The sequence below is a fragment of the Trachemys scripta genome, chromosome 1 (genome assembly GCF_013100865.1).
Source record: "Trachemys scripta elegans isolate TJP31775 chromosome 1, CAS_Tse_1.0, whole genome shotgun sequence".
Taxonomy (NCBI): Eukaryota; Metazoa; Chordata; order Testudines; family Emydidae; genus Trachemys; species Trachemys scripta.
Genome location: NC_048298.1, coordinates 216,417,090 through 216,438,442, shown reverse-complemented (window position 1 = coordinate 216,438,442; position 21,353 = coordinate 216,417,090). Strand labels below are relative to the sequence as shown.

Genomic DNA, 21,353 nt, shown 5'->3' with positions numbered 1-21,353 from the left:
GACCCTGCGCTGCCGGAGCAGAGCAGCTGGAGCCCAGGAGGGAAATTGCCCAGCCGGCGGCGCAGGGTCCGGAGGCATGGGGGCTGCCCGAAGCTGGAGCGCTTGGGCAGCTTGGCTCTTAAGCCGAAGAGTCAGGGGAGGAGCAGAGCAGCTGGAACCCAGGAGGGGAAGTGCCTGGCCGGTATTTTTCCCGGACATGTTCAGCTTTTTGTCAATTCCCCCCGGACGGGGATTTGATTACCAAAAAGCCGGACATGTCCGGGAAAAAAACAGACGTATGGTAACCCTACATATGCAGGAGCAACATTCTATTTCAATTTAGGCATTAATGACTAGATCTGACTCCCACTGACATCAGCACTAGTTGGGTCAGGTCCCAGTGCTCAAATTCTCTGACTAGCACATGGCCTGAGGAGCTGGGCTGGGCATTACACAGATGTGAGCAGTAGAGGGAGGAATCTTCCTTTGCAAACATCATCTTCTGCATAGCATGGTGATTGCAGACACCTGTGCTGACCCTAGACTCCTGCTCCCACCGCATGCCACAGAGCCACACTTGTTCTGCTGCCAAGGGAGCCCTCCACGAGCTGAGGCAGGAGCCTGATTTGCCACCAAGGGCCTGATTTGGATCTCACACATGGTTTATCCTACTCTTATTTTCACTAACTTTAATAGAATTGCTCCTGATTTACTCTGAGGTACGTGACATCTAAATCAGACCATAATTATTTTTACTAGTGGCTGCTAATAATTAGATTAATTAATTTCTGGGTTTTTTGGACTCTAAATTAGACTGTGAATACTGTGACAGACCCAGACTAGTGGGGTATAGGAGTCTGGTAGAGGGCAAATATACTGGTCACTGGATGAGTAGTTTTCTGTTCCCTGAGTGACCAGAGCAGGGGCTGCACTAGAGTAATCAGGAACCTGCTAGAACCAGTTAAGGCAGGCAGGCTAATTAGGACACCTGGAGCCAATTAAGAAGAAGCTGCTAGAATCAATTAAGGCAGGCTAATCAGGGCTGGGTTTTAAAAAGGGGCTCACTTCAGTTTGTGGTGGGAGTGTGTGGAGCTGGGAGCAAGAGGTGCAAGGAGCTGAGAGTGAGAGGGTGTGCTGCTGGAGGACTGAGGAGCACCAGCGTTATCAGACACCAGGAGGAAGGTCCTGTGGTGAGACTAAGGAAGGTGTTTGGAGGAGGCCATGGGGAAGTAGCCCACGGAGTTGTAGCTGTCATGCAGCTGTTACAGGAGGCACTATAGACAGCTGCAGTCCACAGGGCCCTGGGCTGGAACCTGGAGTAGAGGGTGGGCCTGGGTTCCCCCCAAACCTCCCAATTGACCTGGACTGTGGGTTCTTCCAGAGGGGAAGGTCTCTGGGCTGTTCCCCAATCCACATGGTGAATCTCTGAGGCAAGAAAATCCGCCAATAAGCACAGGACCCATCAAGATAGAGAAGGAACTTTGTCACAATACCCATGACCATCAGTCACATATGTGTAGTCCATCTACCATCACCAGTTGAAAAAAAAAATACACAAGGTCAGAGCCCAGGCCAATTCGAACCAAAGTGGAGGAAAACTGAAAGCCTCATATCCCTTATGGTGTTGTAATAATCATGCAGTGTCCATCTTGTTCTCTCCTATCTTGTTCCCAGTTGGGAAAGAAGGCTGACTATTAAGATTACAACTTCCTCCATTAAACAGGGATGGCTCGAACAACAACCAGCTTTATTTACCTGTGGTCAGATACCATCATGCACAAGTTGAATTTTTGGTGCTGACCAGAGCCTGAGGCGCCAGCAGGTTCCCCAGTGTGCATTAACCTGTTATGGGTAAACTCACCCTTCTCCTGGCACGTGGTGCTGGCTCTGGTGTGTTAGGGGAAGTGGATTCATTTGGTGTTTCTGAGGTCGAGCTAAGAGATGAGTTACTGCTTGAGAGTTCTTTGTTCTGTCTTTTAGTTCCAAATGGTAAGAGAGAGGCTACAAAGTCTGACACATCTTTCTGCTCTTCTCTCTGAGAATCCTGCTTGAGTTTGTAGGCCCGGTCATTAGCAATTACTTGGGACAAGGGCATTCCAAAAGCCTGCGGTACGAATTCTGCAAGAAGAATAGAATTATTTATTTTGTTAAATTTGTTTCACTTTATGCCAAACTTGTAAAAACTATCATCCCAAGACTCTTGATGTCTTTGACAATTTTCAACTATATAACAATCTCATTAAGGTAACAGCTCCCTCTCAGTAATAACTCCCAGATACCTATATACTAGCAGCACAGTGCAGAGGAAGCATAGTCTGTGGTTAAGGCACTATAATAGGCTTGCTGGGAATCTGGATTCTGTTCCCAGCTCTGTCACATGCTCCCTAGGTGACCTTGGAAAAATCATTTCAGCCTAGTCTATACACAAAAGTTGTATAGACTTAACTATGCTGGTATAGATAAAGCAGTCTGACCCCCATGATGTGGGCGCAGTTATACTAGTATAATGGTACTTTATGTTGCTGTAGCTATTTCTATATGGAAAGAGGAATAAGCGATACTAGTATAAGGCACCTTTATACCAACATAACTGCCTTTGCAGTGTGTGAGGGGAAAATATCATTCCCCTAACCAACATAGTCATACTGGTAGAAAAATGGCATAGACCAGGGCCTTAGCATGAAATTTTCAAAAGTGCCTAAGATGTTTCGGCTAAAATGATCAGCAGTGAATTGGTTAATAACATTGTCATTTAAAGTGTCATTATTAAGCTTTAGAGCTATTAGCCATGAGAGATTAATGGAGTCAGTTCATTTGTCTGTTAGAGCTATTGGTTCAGTCCAGTTTCTTAAGTTACGTAAAATACCACCGCTGTGCAACTAAACGGAGAGTAAAATGTTTATTAAGTCTTTGAGACCAATTCATCCCTGGTGAAAATGGGTGCAACTCCACTAAAGTCATTGGCTTTGAAGCCACATATACAGAGCTGAATTTGGCACACAGACAACACAAACAGGGATGCAGAGGAAGCTATTCCAGCTTTAAAAACAAAGGACAAGCAGAAATTCCTATAAATGCATTTTCTGTCACACTTTTTAGAAATACCCTGCTTCTACCAGACTTCCTATTGGTACCAAATGCCCAGCTGTATTTTGTAGAACACCTTTGTAAGTCTTAGCATTTTCACTGAGATTAACAAGGGATTGGGAAAAAAAAGTGTACTCCCGGAATCTTGAATTAAAGCATTATTGTATTATCATATCTAAGGAGACAGACTCTGTTTAGAAATCTGATGGGCACAGGATTTGAAAAAACTGACTGGTTATCTATGGGAGGGTGGAAAGCTGAGATAGCTGCAAATGGACTCTGAGGGAACTAAGAGCTAACCTTTTTGTTTCAGAAACAAAGATAGTCCAAGATATGGCAAATCAGAGCCATAGCTGGGAGGGCCCTCTTTGTATGGACCAAATGGAGAAGCTCTTCCATTTCGCAAGGTAAGTAGAAAAAGTTAAGGCTTCCTGCTATTTAGCAGAACTTCCTGCACCCCCTGAGACTCTAGAGCAAACTCATTCTGAGGTTGTCCGCCTTGAAGCATCCACACTGTCAGATGGAGGGCCTTAAGGTTAGGATGAAGGAAGCGGCCCTGGTCTTGGGAGATCACATCCACCTCTCTGAGGAGCGACAGCAGAGGTCTGACCAATAGTGCTAGCAGAGTTGAAAACCAACATTGACAGATTCATGCAGGGACTATCAGAATAAGGAAAGAAGAATCTTGCTTGACCTTGGACAACACTTTGAGCAGGAGCAGAACTTGCAAGAAAGCATACAGCAGACCTTTTGACCAGGATAGCAGGAAGGTATCTGTCAGTGAAACTGGACTGTGACCTGCTCAGGAATAAAATAGATGACTTTTTTTTTTCTTTTGTTGCAAATAGGTTTACCTGGGGAGTTCCCCACAGCTTTCAAATGGACCTGGTCACATCTGGTTGAAGAGACCACTTGGGATGACCTGCAACAACCTGCTCAGGAGATTTGCCAGAGTGTTTTCAACTCCTGGAAGGTAAGCAACTCTCAGGTTGATAGAACTGGCAATGCAGGAATTTCAAAGGAGGATTGCCTCTTGGTATAACTTTAACTAATGCCCCACCTCCAGCCCCTTGTTTGTTTACAGAGAACATGGCTGCTGTGCTGTTAGTGTATACCAATGAATTCCATCCCTTGATAGGAGGACCACCACACAAGCTAAACAGATGGCCTGAAGCTCCCTGCTATTTATTTGGAGACTTAGATTCTGAGAAGACTAAAGGACCTAAGTGTGAAGTGGACCTAAGTGAGCTCCTCAACCTAGATCCAATACATCTGTGACTAAAGTGGGTGACTGTTGTGGTGGGGCAAAAAGAACTCCCTCACAAAACATTTGCAGGTTCTTTGAGGACACCAGTCCAGGGAGGACAAGACCTAAGCAGTTGTTTGAACCACCATATCCATGTAACAATCGGCCTGTGAGCACACTGAGCTGAGCCACTTGTAGCTCTCTGAGGTGTAGCCTGGCATGCTGCACCACATAAGTGCACGCCGCCATGTGTCATAGACGTTTGAGGCAATTCCAAAACAAAAGTGACAGGGTGTGTCTTTACATCTTGAGCAATGACCCACATTGTTTGGAACCTCTGCTCCAGCAAGAAAGCCCTGGTCTCTGTAGAATCCACGACTGCCCTCAATTAATTCTGTTCTTTGAACAAGTGTCAGAATAGATTTCTCTGTATTGATTAGGCGCCCCAGCATGTTGAAAGTGGACTGAATAGTGGCTATATTGGAGAGTTCCTGAGACCTGGACCAGTCTCTCACTAGCCATTCATCCAGGTAGGGAAACACATGGATTCCTGACCTTTGCAAGAAAGATGCTACTACAGCTATGCATTCTGTGAATACGAGAGGACTGCTGACAGGTTGAAAGGCAGTACTGTGATCTGATAGTGGGATCCATTGACCATGAAACTGAGAAATTTTCAGTGTCTCTGGTGAATTGCCAGGTGAAAATAAACATCCTTTAAGTTGAGAGCAGCAAAACAGTTGCTGGGACCTAGGGAAGGGATAATGCTAGAGTAGCAATCTGGAATTTTGCTTTCTTTAGGAACTTGCTTAGCTGCCTTAGAACTAAAATAGGCCTGTGATCCCCCTCTGCCTTCAGGATTAGGAAGTAACAGGAATAAAATCCTTTCCCTCTGAATGACATGGGAACTTCCTGTATGGCCCCCACAAGGAGAAGAGACTGGACCTCCTAAGTAGCACACTCTCGTGAGAGAGGCCCCTGAATAGGGACAGGGAAGAGAAGTGGGAAGGGGGGGGATAGAAATAAATTGAAGGGTGTATCCCAGTTTCACCATGCTTAAGACCCCCGATCTGTGGTGATACAGGTCCACACACTTAGGAAATGGTATAGGTGGTTGGCAAAAATTGAAGTGAAGAAAGATGGTAGTCTGGTAAGTGGTTGACTGCTGTCAACCAACAGGTCAAAATGACTGTTTAGAGGACCAGTTTGCCTGAACTGGCAGTTGCAGAAGAGTGCGGAGGTGGAGGTGCCTGTTGTAACTTCTGCTCCTCCTTTTGGACAGGTCTTGGGTATGCAGTGAGAAGCACTTAAATAGTTGTGACTGCTGTGGGAGGAATGGTTTTCTTTATGTTGCCAGTGTAGAAATCCCCAGAGACACAAGAGTCACCCTTGAATCCTTAAAGTTATGAAGTCTCTTATTTGTCTTATCGGTAAAGAGTAAGGGGCCTTCAAATGGGATGTCTTGAATGGTTTGTTACACCTCCAGGAAAATACATGTCGACTGCAGCCAAGATGAAGATCACATAGTGATGGCGGAAGCTATAACTTGAACCACACAGTCCACGACCAGGCTCACTAGCAAGGTTGTTTTGGCAACTAATTTGCCCTTCTCCACCATCGCAATGAACTCCTGATTTGTCTCACCAAGAAGCTTGTCTTTGAATTTCAAGATTTATTCCAAAGTCTGAAATCATATTGACCCAGCAGAGCCTGCTGGTTCATGGTCCTAAGCTGTAAGGAATAAAGCTTCCTGCCAAACAGATCTAGCTTTTGTGTTTCTTTCCCTTTCAAGGTAGAGGTCTGATGTTCCTGTCTCTTTTTTCATTGGCAGCAGCATCTACCAGGGAGTCTGGAGAAGGGTGGTTATAGAAGCGCTCAAATCCCTCTGAAGGGACATAGTATATTCTCTCCATGCATTTAGCACTGGGAGGTAGGGAAGATGGAGTTTACCATAAAAACCTGACAAAGTCCAGGATAGCCCCATTAATAGGGAGAGCTACCTTAGAATGTCCTGAACAAGCTAAAATGTCCACGAGCCTGTGTGATCTTTCCTATACCTCTTCTGATTGAACATTCCCAGCTACAGCCACCCTCATCAACAAGTCTTGATGAGCTCTGGAATTATCAAGAGCAGGACTAGTAGACTCAGTCACTATCTTCTCATCAGGCGATGAAGAAGAACAGGCTAAGGCTTGTTGAGGAGCTCCCTTCTCCAATTCCTCCATAGGAGAGTCCCTGGCCCCGGTATGGGGGAAGGGCAGGCAGGGAGCTTGCTGCAGATGCTCCTGGCACCTAGGTGATACAGAAGGGTGGGAAGGGAGTGGAAAGGCTTTAGAATGTGGAAAGAAGACTCAAGAGGGCCACTGATATGGAGGCAGGACCCAGCTAAGTGCATGCCATTGGTCTTTAGAGTGATGAGGCTGTGGGCTGATACCACAGTGGGCAGGCTCCCTACTGGGGCTGCTGGCATGCTTAGGTCAAGACACATATGACCTGACTCCTCTGATGAGGAGTCCACTTCCTCAGACTAAAGAGGAGCTGACCCCATTGGTACCAGGGAGACCAGCAGAGAGTCTGGAGATGGGGGGACCGGCAAGATCATCACTGGCTTCCCTCTAGATGGCACCCTATAGAGAGGAGACACAACTGTAAAAGCCACCGGTACCAAATGGTGTTCCGGGGCTGAAGCCACGACCGTGGGAGGGTGCACTTACAATCTTGGTACTGAGCAAGATTCTTAAACAGTAGGGGAAGCCGGCCCCATCAGGTTAAGCAACAATCTGGCTGCCTTGAAAGCCTTGGGTGTAGAGGACACCAGAAAGGGCTCTGGAGTCTGCGATACTAAAAAATATATTGGTACTTCAAGGATTGGGCTCAGCAGACCTTTCCCAGGCTCCAGAGTCAGTAATCCCTCCTGAGTTACAGACTGTGTCTGGGGATGCCTCCTCTTTGAACACACCTCCAAGTTCTTGCCTCCGCTCGTTGTCTTCACTGTCGACTTCAAAGGCCCTAGTACCAAGACTTTGGGAGACTTCTGTTGTCTCTTCTTAGGTACCAGCGATGAGGATCTGCCTCTAGGCTCAGTTAGAAGAGGGAGAGCACTCTCAGCCAACTCATACTTGCTCGGTTCCCTTTCCGAGTGGGAAGGTTTCAACAGCGGGCAAAGCGCAGACTCCTTAAGCTGGAACTTGAGTCTGGCAGCCCTGTTCTTTTTCAATTGGACTTTGAACCCTCTACAGATGTCACACATGTCACTCACATGCATCTCTGCCAGACACTTAAGGAAGCTGGGGTGTGGGCAGCTCACTGGGATAGACTTATTACATGAGTGACAGTCTTTGAAGCCAGGAGAATGAGGTATTGCTCCAGAACCAAGCCCGGTATCCAACTAGGAAACCACTCTAGAAAATTAAGATCCTAAACTTATTCTTATATCTAAATACGTACACACTACACGAGATCAAAAACTAACTCTACAGGTACTCTATACACTATAAAAGGGAAGACTTGGAGATACAAAGATCAGAGCTCCAACAACTGTCACTGGTGGTAGGAAGGAACCGAGGGAGATTGGGGTCAGCGCGGCCCTTTACATATGTGTCATGGTGCCAGGGCCCAGAGGGCATTTATGCTGCCCCGATGGATACTGCTGAGGGAAAAATCTCTGACAACTGTGCATGAGGTGCGCAAACACCTACAGTGGAATGGGCATATACGATCACTTGAAGAAGAATTAAATTCCGGAGTCTGAAGACTGGAGGCAGGGTGAAACTCTGGCTTCACTGAAGTCAGTGGCAAAACTTCCACTGACTTCAATGGAGTGAAGTGAAGATTTCACCCAAGGTGTTCTCAGTGCGGGATCTGCAACTGGAACTTTGCTAGCTGGTCTAAGATCATACAGCCTTCCACCATGCTTTGATTTAGTGAGCCTTTTTCTGTGTGAAGGATTTTGATTTTTTTAAATGAAGAGTCCCTTAAGTTCTTAGTTGACATTAGTACAGAAGTGACATAATGTGTTTTTTAAAATTGCTCAGATGCTTAGAGATCACAAGAGGCATGTTTTAGCAATTTAATAAAACAAAACACAATAGGGCACTGATAAAGCCTGAAACGAAAATACTATAATGAAAAAGATACTTTTTGTATTTATTATGGAACTCTTCTCTCCTTAGAATAAGCCAAGGCATACTAACAACATTAGAGTGAATTATTACTGAAGCAGCCTGAGTGTAAACAGTAAGAAATACTTTTAAATTCACAGAAAATGGGTGGAAAATAAGCATGGAAGAAGAAGAATGTTTCCAGAATTTCTGGCTGCAAAGACAAATCAAATATGTATTCACAGAAGTGCTTTTTCTCTAGAAATAACCAGCAATGCCCCTAGTCAAAAAAATCCACCAGGTACAGCCTCCTTGAGGTTCAGGAGGCTGAATTGGGCCCTAAATGTTTACATTCCACACAGAAACACAGGCAAATTGGATAATTCTCAGTTGCTGAACAAATCAAGTTTAAAAGTTTCATGGTCCATCTCTAGTGTTTTTTGAAAGCATAAAATATTTAAAATAAAACAGAACGATCATACTGTACCATATTGCAGACACTTAAACTCCCGCAATGATGTCACTATGCATGTACCTTCTGAATTTTATTATGTGGTTCTAGTTAGTGTTCAAGGAAAATACCTCACTATATGTTTTTAAGAGGAGGCTGTGGGAGAGGGAGCGAAGAATCAGCTCACTGATAAAATCTTGCAGGAGAAATCCTTTCAAGGAGGCATCTATCTCTGGAATGCAAGGGTGCACAGTCAAAGAAGGGATGCTTAAACTAACACCCATATCACTGTCTAGAGACAGATGAATGGCTCTGTTTCTCCTGTCATCAAAATTAGAAGTGAATTTGTAAGGGAACAGGATCTCAGCAGTCAGCATGCCAGGCATCCCATTCAGATCAACACTGACATTTTATTACTCCCCCAAACTGAGCGCACTCACTGTCAGCAGCAAAACAGAATGTTTGGGAAATGCTTAGGGACACACACAGACAAGAGGGATGGCCAGAGTGACTATAAATACAAGGATGTGGAGAAGAGAAAACAATGACTGCAATATTTGGGTGGGGTGCTTGCTCTAATGTTTAGCTTTTCACATCCCCCAAGATTTGTTGTACCCTGCTGTGATGAGTCACTCAAAGCAGTTAAAACAAACAAAAAGGTACTTAAGTTTTTGAGCCTTTTCCCATTTAATTAAATGATGATAGATGTAGCTGTCAAAAATGACAAAACACTGATATAAATCTGACTAAAGAGCATTCAGTTTTCTTTTCCTGCCTGTCATGACCTTAGAAAACACTGGGATTTATCTGGCTACTGATACTTTCACTCATGCAGAAGTAATAAAAGTATATATCTATATATCTAGCAATATACTTTATAGATAGATATAGATACAGATATAATCTGCTGTTAAGTGAGTAAAACTAGATCTGATCCTGAAATATCAGTGATTAAATCACACAATACCCAGTAAAATATGTATTATTGTGCCCCTTTGATAGATGAAGCTAGACTGTACCTCTAGGGCACCGTGATTTGTTGAGGATAGTGCAGGGATGCACCATTTGGGAGAAATCAAGGAGAGGATGCACCTCTTGGAAAAACAATCCTTCCCAAGCCTGCTTCCCACAATGTGCCTGCCCTGCCTTAAGGGCTAGCGCAGAGGGAGAAGTACCCAAGGGCAGGGAGCAGGGCCCCACCTTCTCCCTTCCATTCGCTGCCCCTTTTCAGGCACTATTCATCCCTGGGGAAACACAGAGGTAACTGTCCTTGGGCCCCTCAAAGCGCAGGATCTGCAACTGCGGCAGGTCCTGCACAGGGGATGTTCCAGGGAAGGGAAGGTTCTTTGCACCAACATAAAGGACAGCCATAATCTAGCCCATAACGGGTGTTCTGGAAACCTAGACACATTGCTCTACTTGTGTTATTTCCTTCCTTGCCCTAACTGTGCCCCCTTCCTAGACCTGAAGAACGGCGCTACTAGCCCAAGCTCTTAGGCTGGGTCACTAGTCGTGGAGAACTTGGGACAAGTAACCGTGAATGAGTGCTCATGACCCATTTTTGTGTGAGTATGGCCCACGTCCATAGAGCTGAGTGTTTGTTTTGAATCAGTTGCCCTGTACTGGGAGATATTCTCTTTATAAAATAAATGGTAGAAAGGCTTGTTAAAAAAACATCATGCAAGAGATGGGGATAACACTCTGCTCATTGTGAAGCATAAAAGAAGGAAGGTTAGCTGTGACCTGCACTCAAGTAACACAGAGACCATTATTTGGGGGATTGGCTCATTAATAGTCATCACAGTGTAATCACATCCTCACAGAGGGGAATAATACCAAGAGGCACATTTTAGTCACTGTGGTTCATATGCTGCATGTACAGTGGAGAGGAGAGCAAATCCACAAGGGAAACTATGGTGAGGACCTGCAGAGTTGGAAAGTGGTTATGCCCGATGGTGGCCCAACTCCTCCTTTGGCCACATCACCCACTCTGCTAAATAGGGTGACAAGATGTCCCGATTTTATAGGGACAGTCCCGATTTTTGGGTCTTTTTCTTATATAGGCTCCTATTACCCCCCGCCCCCGTCCCGATTTTTCACATTTGCTGTGTGGTCACCCTACTGCTAAATATAATATACTGCTAAATATACACAGACAGCCCTTTCACGCCTCAAACCTGCAGCCAATCCACATGTAACAGCAGCAAAGCGGCTTTCTAAAGGGGCAGCACTACTCCCAGTGAGTGCTTTGTGGTTCCCTTCCATAGAGTCACAGAGCATAGCTCAGGGCAGTGGCTATTGTTCTTGTAGGCTGGGAGGGAGCTGCAGAGCAGTGCAGGGGGGGAACCCTTCTGTTCAGGTGAACACACTCGACAGCTGGGGACCAGGATCCTTATGGTCTCCTGGCCCTTTGCTCCCTTTTTCTACATTATTGCCTACCTATCTGCCACCTCCATCAATCCAGCAGCCTCTGAAGAAAGAAGGGAAAATAGGGACTCTGTGGCTCATGTAGAACAGGAGATTTTCCCCACACATTTGTTCCCCTGTATGTTATTTTTTGCAGGAGTAGAACATATAGGCTTCTGATATTAAACTTCAAGATAGAGTATTTGGAAGGAGGGGGTGGGCGTGTTAAGTGAGACAAGTTTGAAACAGCCCAAAGGGGAAAAAATAAGAAATTAAAATCCACCGAATCAGCACAGAAACAGGTAAAAATGTGTAGTTAAAGTTATTATAAGTATTACAGAACACCAGTAAGTAAGTAAAAACAAGAAGGAATAAGCACAAACAATATGTTGCCCTTTGCTTATGGTACTGATTCAGCCCTACGTAGCAAGATGCATTAAAAAAAAAACCATATCCAATAAAAAACAAAAATCCAGCCTAAGATATGCTATCAGAATGGAAATTGTTGGCAGGTAACATTCTACAGCTAAGAAAAAAATCTGAAGAACAAATACCTTATATATAGAAAAAAATATTCATAAGTATCTAAGCAGTACTGCAAGAGCCTCTCAGAGTCAGTGGTTGGATGAAATAAACTTATACACAATAAAGAAACATTTAAAAAGGCTAGAGTGATTTAAAAAAAAAGATATTGTTTAAATGATCTTTTTCATAATGAAATATGGGGAAAAGAGTAATCCTAGGGTAAGCATTTACATGTAACAAAAGTGAGATGCTATCTTTAATAATAAACATAAAGACAGTCTAGACAGTATTTGGTCCTGCCATGCGGGCAGGGGACTGGACTCGATGACCTCTCGAGGACCCTTCCAGTCCTAGAATCTATGAATCTATGAATCTAAGAAAGAAAGAAAGAAAGAAAAAAAGAAAGAAGAGGCATTGAAATAGCTCTGGAAGTACAATTCTGGAAAATAAAAGTTTGTGATGGTACTATAAAAGTAATTGAACTGTTATCAAAATACATAATTCATCTTTACAATCAGCTATTACACTAGAGAACAGAACACCAACTAAAGGAGAACAAGTAGATACAATTTATTTAGGGCTTGTCTACATGGTGTGTTAGTGTGCACTAACGTGTCACACACTGACTATTTGAGTGGATCCTGCTGGTCTATGCTAAAAGTTCCCTACTGCACACTGACATAGGATGTGACCTATATCAACACACACTAGGGAACTTTTAGTGTGCATCAGCAGGGTCCACATAGACAGTGTGCAGTGGAATTTGCATCCCAGCTGGTACACATTAATGCACTATACAGACATAGACAAGTCCTTAGACTCTCAAAAAATCTTGTAAATAAAGATTTTAATTAATAAAATCTAATCTCCTAGAACTGGAAGGGACCTTGAAAGGTCATTGAGTCCAGCCCCCTGCCTTCACTAGCAGGACCAAGTACTGATTTTGCCCCAGATCCCCAAGTGGCCCCCTCAAGGACTGAACTCATAACCCTGGGTTTAGCAGGCCAATGCTCAAACCACTGAGCTATCCCTCCCCCCAAGAGACTATTAAAGAAGCTCAAACCCTGGGATGGAAGATAAAATCCTGCCACACATTCAAAACTGGTAAACAGACAGAAGACAGAGTGTAGGAACAAGTGGCCAGTTCCCTGTGCATAAGGAGTTTATGATAAAGCATGTCACAAATCAGTTCTAGAACCAGTGTTGTTTACTATCTGTTTATTAACTAGCTTGAAAATTGGATGAATAGCAAACAGAATTTTCTCACTAAACTAAATTACTTAGTTTACTCAAGATTAAAGAAGACTGTGGGGGAAAAAAAACTAGGAAGCTGAGCAACATGGTAGATGATTAAATTTACTGCAGTCAAGTGCAAGGTAGCACACTGAAAGAAAAAATTAAAATATAGTTATTCTTTGTTCAAAAAGGAGTAAAGTATCAGAGTAAAATAAAGTATAGGAGTAAAATATCAGAGATATGAACACCTCGGGAATGGAGGTTGTTCGTAACTCTGAAATGTTCGTAACTCTGAACAAAATATTATGGTTGTACTTTAAAAAGCTTATAACTGAACATTGACTTAATATAGCTTTGAAACTTCACTATGCAGAAGAAAAATTCTGCTTTCCCTTTATTGTTTAGTAGTTTACATTTAACACAGTGCTATACTGTATTGGATTTTTCCCCCTCTGCTGCCTCTGTATGTGTTCAATGTTACATCTGCTATGCTTCGTGACAAACGTAAGGTTTTACTAATATTTCTTCTCTTATCACTCCAGAGCGACACTGCTGCAGGAGAGTAAGCTGGATTCTATTTTGCCAAATGAATTATCAACAGAATTTTTTTTTAAACCACGTTCCAAATACAAGCAGTTAGCTCTCAAGAGCCTACGGATGTTTGCAGGCAAGCAACCTAGTCTTAGATTCATGCTGTTGAATGCAATAGTTTATAAAGTGTCAACTATCCATGAATCAGTGGAGGATGAGACCCCTCATTTTCCATGTACTACCCAAGACCTTGTTGGATGATAGTCTTTTGGTGCAGTTGCCTCCACCTGGTTGTTATATTCAGTGTGTGTGTAGACTGCTTCTATATGGTCCTGAATAGTTCAATGAATAGAAGAACTATAGTCATAAGAAAAATAAAACTGAAATAAATTAATACTTCACTCTATTGTAGCATGTAATAGTCTGCATTGCACTATAATCTGTTCAATTGTATTTTAAAGCTGAATTTTGGTTTTAAGAAACTCCTGGAAAAGTATGGCGATTAAAAATATGGGTAAATAAATAAGGCTAAAAGCTGGAAATTTGATGTAAGGTGAGAAAAATTAAGTGTATTTGCATTAACTTATTCAACAAATAATGCTCATAATTTAGTTAGGCTATTGAATCACCTAAATCAATGGGAAAAACTATTACAAAAATCTTTAAAAATAAACATGACACAGGCATTTCATTTTTTTCCTGAAATTTATCAGCAATCTTAATGTGATAAAGCTTAATTATAACATTTATTCACACACATTTCAGATCAACCTGGAGCCTTATTGATGAGACATTAAAAAATTAACAAAACAAACTGAAACAAACGTGTGTCCTTTCTAGAAATGCACAAACAGTTAAAAAAATTACACTGGCTCAGTAGCTATATTAGTTACAAAATGTCATTTCAAAGCTCCATTCTTGCAGTTAATTAGTATATCAACATTCATGTCAGAATGCTAAATGCCATTAATGCTCTTTCATAACTATAGTTTTTGATTCCAGACCAACTTTTCTAGAGCCTCTTCTAAAACAGTGACTGCAATGTTAGACACACAATTATCTACAAGCACAAAACTGTGGGTGCAACTTTAGAGTCTGGTTTGAGGCGTCCTCAAAAATTTGGCCTTATATGTGTCACCCTGAACTTATTTCAAACTCACTGTACAGTAGCAATGATAGTTTGCCATGTTTTAAACAATAAATTCCGCTTGCTAGGAAAAAAATATTGCTTGCGTAACAAAAGTTTATGTTGCACAGTGCAGCTAGATTATGGCAGTGACAAAAAAAATACAATATAATATATAGTATTTTTTTCCATTGGGGAATAAATGACTAGATAACGTATTAGTTTAGGTAACACAGTCCTATTGCAGAAGATACACATTTCAATATACAAATCTCATAAAAATGTACAGCTATTAGATAAATAAGTACTTCTTTAATCTTCACTGTACCTTTATCTCTGTTTTTCTCCTTCCCTAATGAGTCCAGTTTCTTTCTTAAGGATTTTTTCCTCTTTTGTCCATCTGTAAGAGAAAGAATAAGAAATATGTGAGGAGAAAGAATAGTTAAGGTAGCGTTATCCATAAACTAGAATATATAGGGTAAAATTGTCAATTGCACATGAGTGGGCATACTGAGAGAGGAAAGGGTATAAGGAGCCTTTTACGTGTGTGTGTGTGTGTGTGTGTGTGTGTGTGAGAGAGAGAGAGAGAGAGAGAGAGACAAATGCCAGGGACAGTCACAATCCTTGAGTTCAGGGGAGCACTGAGACTCTTTCCATTCTGTGCCCTTAACAGGGTCTATGGAGGAGGTGGGACAATAGTATGCACATCCACCCACACACCAATTTGCACAGTGCAAAGATCTCAAATGATACATAAGTATTAGGTTTCAGAGGGGTAGCTATGTTAGTTTGTATCAGTAAAAACAACTAGGAGTCCTTGTGGCACCTCAGAGACTAACACATTTATTTGGGCATAAGCTTTTGTGCGATATGACCCACTTCATCAGATGCATGGAGTGGAAAATACAGTAAGCGGGTATAAATATACTGCACATGAAAAGATGGGAGTTGCCTCAACAAGTGGGGGGTCAATGCTAATGAGGCCAATTCAATTAGGGTGGATGTGGCCCATTCCCAACAGTTGACAAGAAGGGGTGAATACCAACAGAGGGAAAATTACTTTTTGTAGTGCTAATGAGGCCAATTGAATCAAAGTGGATGTGGCCCATTCCCTGCAGTTGACAAGAAGGTATGAGTATCAACAGAGGGAAAATTATTTTTGTAGTGACCCAGCCACTCCCAGACTTTATTCAGGCCTAATTTGATGGTGTTAGCAAATTAATTCCAGTTCTGCAGTTTCTTGTTGAAGTCTGTTTTTGAAGTTTTTTTGTTGATGAATGGCCACTTTTAAGCCTGTTATTGAGTGTCCAGGGAGGCTGAAGTGCTTTCCTACTGGTTTTTGAATGTTACAATTCTTGATGTCTGATTTGTGTCCATTTATTCTTTTGCGTAGAGACTGTCCGTTTGGCCAATATACATGACCGAAGGGCATTGCTGGCACATGATAGCATATATCACATTGGTAGATGTGCAAGTGAACGAGCAGTTGATGGTGTGGCTGATGTGGTTGGGTCCTATGATGGGGTCCTATGATGGTGTCCCTTGAATAGATATGCGGACAGAGTTGGCAACGGGATTTGTTGCAGGTGTTGGTTCCTGGATTAGTGTTTCTGTTGTGTGGTGTGTAGTTGCTGGTGAGTATTTGCTTCAAGTTGGGGGGCTGTCTGTAAGCGAGGACTGGCCTGTCTCCCAAGGTCTGTGAGAGTGAGGGATCGTCCTTCAGGATAGGTTGTAGATTCTTGATGATGCACTGGAGAGGTTTTAGCTGGGGGCTGTAGGTGATGGCTAGTGGTGTTCTGTTACTTTCTTTGTTGGGCCTGTCTTGTAGTAGGTGACTTTTGGGTACCATTCTGGCTCTGTCAATCTGTTTCTTCACTTCCCCAGGTGAGTATTGTAGTTTTAAGAACACCCGATAGAGATCCTGTAGATGTTTGTCTCTGTCTGAGGGATTGGAGCAAATGTGTTTGTATCTGAGGGCTTGGTTGTAGACAATGGATCGTGTGATGTGGTGTGGATGAAAGCTGGAGGCATGTAGGTAAGTATAGCGGTCAGTAGTTTATGTGGTGTTTATGTGACCATCACTTATTTGTACTGTAGTGTCCAGGAAGTGGATCTCTTGTGTGGACTGGTCCAGACTGAGGTTGATGGTGGGGTGGAAATTGTTGAAATCCAGGTGGAATTCCTCAAGGGCCTCCTTCCCATGGGTCCAGATGATGAAGATGTCATCAATGTAGCGCAAGTATAGTAGGGGCGCAAGCTGAGGAAGCATTGTTCTAAATCAGCCATAAAAATGTTGGCATACTGTGGGGCCATGCGGGTACCCATAGCAGTGCTGCTGACTTGAAGGTATAAATCATCCCCAAATCTGAAATAGTTGTGGGTGAGGACAAAGTCACACAGCTCAGCCACCAGGTTTGCCGTGACATTATCAGGGATGGCTTGTAGTCCATCTTTGTGTGGAATGTTGGTGTAGAGATGGTTCTACATCCATAGTGGCTAGGATGGTGTTTTCTGGAAGATCACCAATGGACTGTAGTTTCCTCAGGAAGTCAGTGGTCTCGAAGATAACTGGTAGTGCTGGTAGTGTAGGGCCTGAGGAGAGAGTCCACATAGCAAGATAATCCTGCTGTCAGGGTGCTAATGCCTGAGATGATGGGGCGTCCAGGATTCCCAGGTTTATGGATCTTGGGTAGCAGATAGAATACCCCTGGTTGGGGCTCTAGGGGTGTGTCTGTGTAGATTTGTTCCTGTGCTTCTTCAGGGAGTTTCTTGAGCATATGATCTTTTGGTACCCCTCAGTGGGATCAGAGGGTAATGGCCTGTAGAATGTGGTGTCAGAGAGTTATCTAGCAGAGAGTTGCCTAAGTATTAGGTGTTACTGTTAGACAAGTGGAAACCAGATTCCACAATCCTACTACTTATGCCTCACCTGTAATCACGGGGCTATATTTCAGTTACACTGATACACAGCTAATATCTTGGGGACAGGTGGGGAGAAAAACAAGACTCAAGGAAGAATTCTGATGTCAGTTTGACCAACTTCAAAAACCAGATTCCTCAGACAACGAGCTTTCAATCTGTGTATGTCCAGATCAGTTCAGATGGATAAGAATTTTAGAAGAACAATTATTTCAATATAGTACATTTAAAAAAAAATTCTCTGAGGTATTAGGCACTGAAGAGTTCATGTTGCAGGGTAGGCAGGTTTCTTCTTGACAACTATTTCAAAAGGCTGGCTACCATTATTTTCTTAAGAATATAATGAAAAGTCAACAAAAATGACATTATAATAGGTATAAACTCAATACTCTAGGTTAAGTTATGTGCCTGCTTTAACTTGTCACTTTTTGTGTTCTAATATCAAAGAAATATAATAGACCTATATTGAATGTATGCACTACTCTAGCTAGTGATTAATGCATGTTTACTCTTAACATGCTGTTTTTGTAATACACAAAAGAAAATGTATACTATATTTGTTTCATTTGTATGGTAGCAAGAGTAACAAATATCGCCTCAGCATGTTTTCTTATACAAAGCAATTTAACGAACAGGCTTTATGATTAGGGTTATTCAGCAGACATGTTACCATATAACAGTATTATTCATACTTTCTACCATAGGTAGACAGAGCTATTTTTATACACTTTCAAATATAAGCCTGAATATTGTCCCTGTTAAGAACAAAAAAGTATAACATATTTTAGAATAAAATGTCAAATTCTGCTCTCAATTACACTAGTGTAAATCAGAAATAATTCAACTCAGGTTCAGAATTTGGCCCACATTTGGAGATATCCCTCATGTGCATTTCTTTTTTTTTTTTTTTTTTATAAATGTCTACAGATTTTGGTATCTCTACATTTTAGACATTAAAACTTCCATTCTATAATAGCGTTGCAGACAACCAAAAGACACGCTCTCTGCCCAAATAACATTACGAAAAGGACCATGTTTAGAGCAATGCTGTTTTACTCCCAATACACTCAACTGAAAGCAGTGTCAAGCACTGGCATAAGAAATATGGGCAAGATTCTAAAAAATGCACGAGTAACACCTGCTGCACACAAAAAATCAGGATTGAACACATGCAAATGTATGTATGCATGCAAAGCCCCAATTTACACACGAGTGAGCCTTAGCTTCTACATCTTTGTGCATGTGCCTTTTCAAGCTGGGACATAGTGCACAAGTTGTCAGGATCAGAGAAGGGGTCTGCAGCAGAAAAAAAGGACCAGTGGGTGGAGGAGGCAGAGAATCCTGAGCAGAGTCCTTAGCAGAGTGCATCCTTGGAGAACAGAAAGAAGCCTTAGAATACCAGGAGAAAGATACTCATCTGGTAAGACTGGTCATCAGTCCATTCCTTTCCTTTGAACCTCAGCTTTGAGTTGATGGTGGACATAAAGGAAAACCAGTAAAATGAAGAACAAGTGGTGGGAGAACAAAGTGAAGGAGATCCAACAACTCGCCCACACCCATGACATGCGTGGATTCTTCAATGCTACCAAAACCCTCTACAGACCCTGCACCCAAGGGCTAACTCTCCTTCGATCCAGGGATAGAGCCAACATTTTCAAGGACAACAAAATCAATCAATTCACGATGGAAGGAACACTTTGAAGACCTCCTGAATTGTAACTCCAATGTTGATGAAAACATCTTCGATTTAATCCCTCAACATCCTATCAAGGAGAACCTTAGAACCCCATCAGCACGGAACAAGATAAAGAAAGCCATCAAACAGATGAAAGGCATCTGGAGCTGACAGAATCCCTGCCAAAATCTTCAAAGGAGAAGAACTGGCTCGTCAGCTTCATGCTCTAATCCTCAAGATCTGGCATTTAGAAGCAATCCCAGCCAACTTTAGGGATACCATGATTGTGACCATCTTCAAGAAAGGAGACAAATCAGACTGTGGAAATTATAGAGGAATCACCTCGTTGTCCACCTCCGGAAAGATCCTTGCCAAAATTCTCCTCAACTGACAGTTCCCCATTGCTGAGGAAATCCTTCCAGAATCACAATGAGCTTGAGTTCGTGGCTTGGGTTCGTAGCTTGTGGCAGCTAACTGGCCAGGAAAGCCGGGCACAAGGAAGGGCTGGGTCTCTGTTGGGCATGCACCAATGCCCTTCCATGTTGGCAGCAGAATGTTACCCTTCAAAGTCTTCCATCTCACCCATCCTTTTTGTAGGCTTTAGTTTGAAACCAGAGTCTATAGGTCTTGCTGTGTCACCCTGCTCTGGGTTTGGTGATTGATCACCCATCAATTGCAGATGTGACTTTCAGCCTGGGACTTGGCTTTGTTCTTCTCTTTTTGGGGTGGACTCTTCTTACTTTGTTAGGGCTCTTGTCTGCATCTTCAGCCGTTGGTGTTTGAACTCTATTTCATCAGGACAGGCTGGGGCTGGAGGTTGATTCCATCATCCATACATACCTCATTCAGACATCTAAACTAAACTAATAAGATTACAGCAGGTTTGCAAAAATGAAGGTTGCAGCAAACACTTACAAAATGGAGTAAGCATTTTAAAATGGGGTTTGAATTACAATATGGCAAACAGTGAACAGAAGTTACAATATAGACAAGTGTAGTGGATGGCAGTGAACAGAAGTTACAATGTAGTCAAGTGTAATGAATGGTGAACAGAAGTTACAATACTGAAATAGTGCAAGTCTTAGTGATTTAAGCAGAAATTGGATTGACAGTGAAATTTACAAGAGCAACTGGCTGAACAGCTATGGATCTTAACAAGCATCTTAATTGTCAATTAGCCAGATATTGGGGTAACTGGTTTATGAATGAATGTTGTTTCATTCATAAAACTTTACTTATGAAGTTACATTAATAAAGTGAACAATTAAAAACAATTTCATTTATCAGTTCTACATTAGTCTTTAAGGTCTCACCGGACTCCCCGTCGTTTTTGTGGATACAGACTAACACGGCTACCCCTCTGATACTTAACAAAACTAAAGTGCTCCACCAACAAGCTCCAAATCACCATCAATGGTGCCTCCACTATATCTTCCAAATTAAGAAAGATGACCAACGCACCAACCTCAGCATTTTGTCCCAAGCCAAAACCTCCTACATTGAAGCTATGTTGGGCTGGTCATGTTCTCTGAATGCCAAACAACTGGCTCTTGAAGCATGTCATGTTCTCACAACTGAGTCAAGGCCAGTGGATGAGGAGAAGGCAAAAAAAGCACTTCAAAGAACCCTCAAAGAAGTGCACATTGACATAAACTCATAGGAAACCCAAGCCTTCATCCAACAAAAATGGAGAAGGATCTCGAGGAAAGGATCCCAACATTTTGAGACCCAACAAAGAGAACAGGAAATGGAGAAATGGGAAAGGAGGAAAGAACGCGCTACAGCCCGACTCAACAATCTAGATCCTCACCAACCACCAGGTCCTGCCTCATACCAGGCCTCTAATACAAGGGCTTATGTCTTAGGCTCTCTTCCTACTACAGATATTACTCAGTGTAAGGAAGGATATCACAACCAAGCCTGAAGTGACTTGCCCAAGATCATCCAGCAAGTCAGTAGTGTAGCTGGGGTTAAAGTCCAGGAGTGCTTGGCTATCTGGAGTTTAGGTCATTATACTATTCAGCCTTAGCACAGCCCTCCATGATATGAAATTAATTTTAAATTAAAATAAT

General features: G+C 42.5%; 1 protein-coding gene across 3 annotated transcripts in view; it reads right to left on the bottom strand.

The window, feature by feature from the left end:
• Nucleotides 1–21,353, bottom strand: part of ARHGAP6 (Rho GTPase activating protein 6) — a 475,738-nt gene that overhangs the window by 49,397 nt on the left and 404,988 nt on the right. For all 3 annotated transcript variants that reach the window (XM_034757089.1, XM_034757097.1, XM_034757105.1), the window contains exons 3-4: nt 15,016–15,087; nt 1,841–2,097 (exon numbers count right to left, since the gene is read on the bottom strand). In XM_034757089.1, the coding sequence (XP_034612980.1) occupies nt 1,841–2,097; nt 15,016–15,087 (329 nt within the window). The remainder of the gene's footprint in view (nt 1–1,840; nt 2,098–15,015; nt 15,088–21,353) is intronic.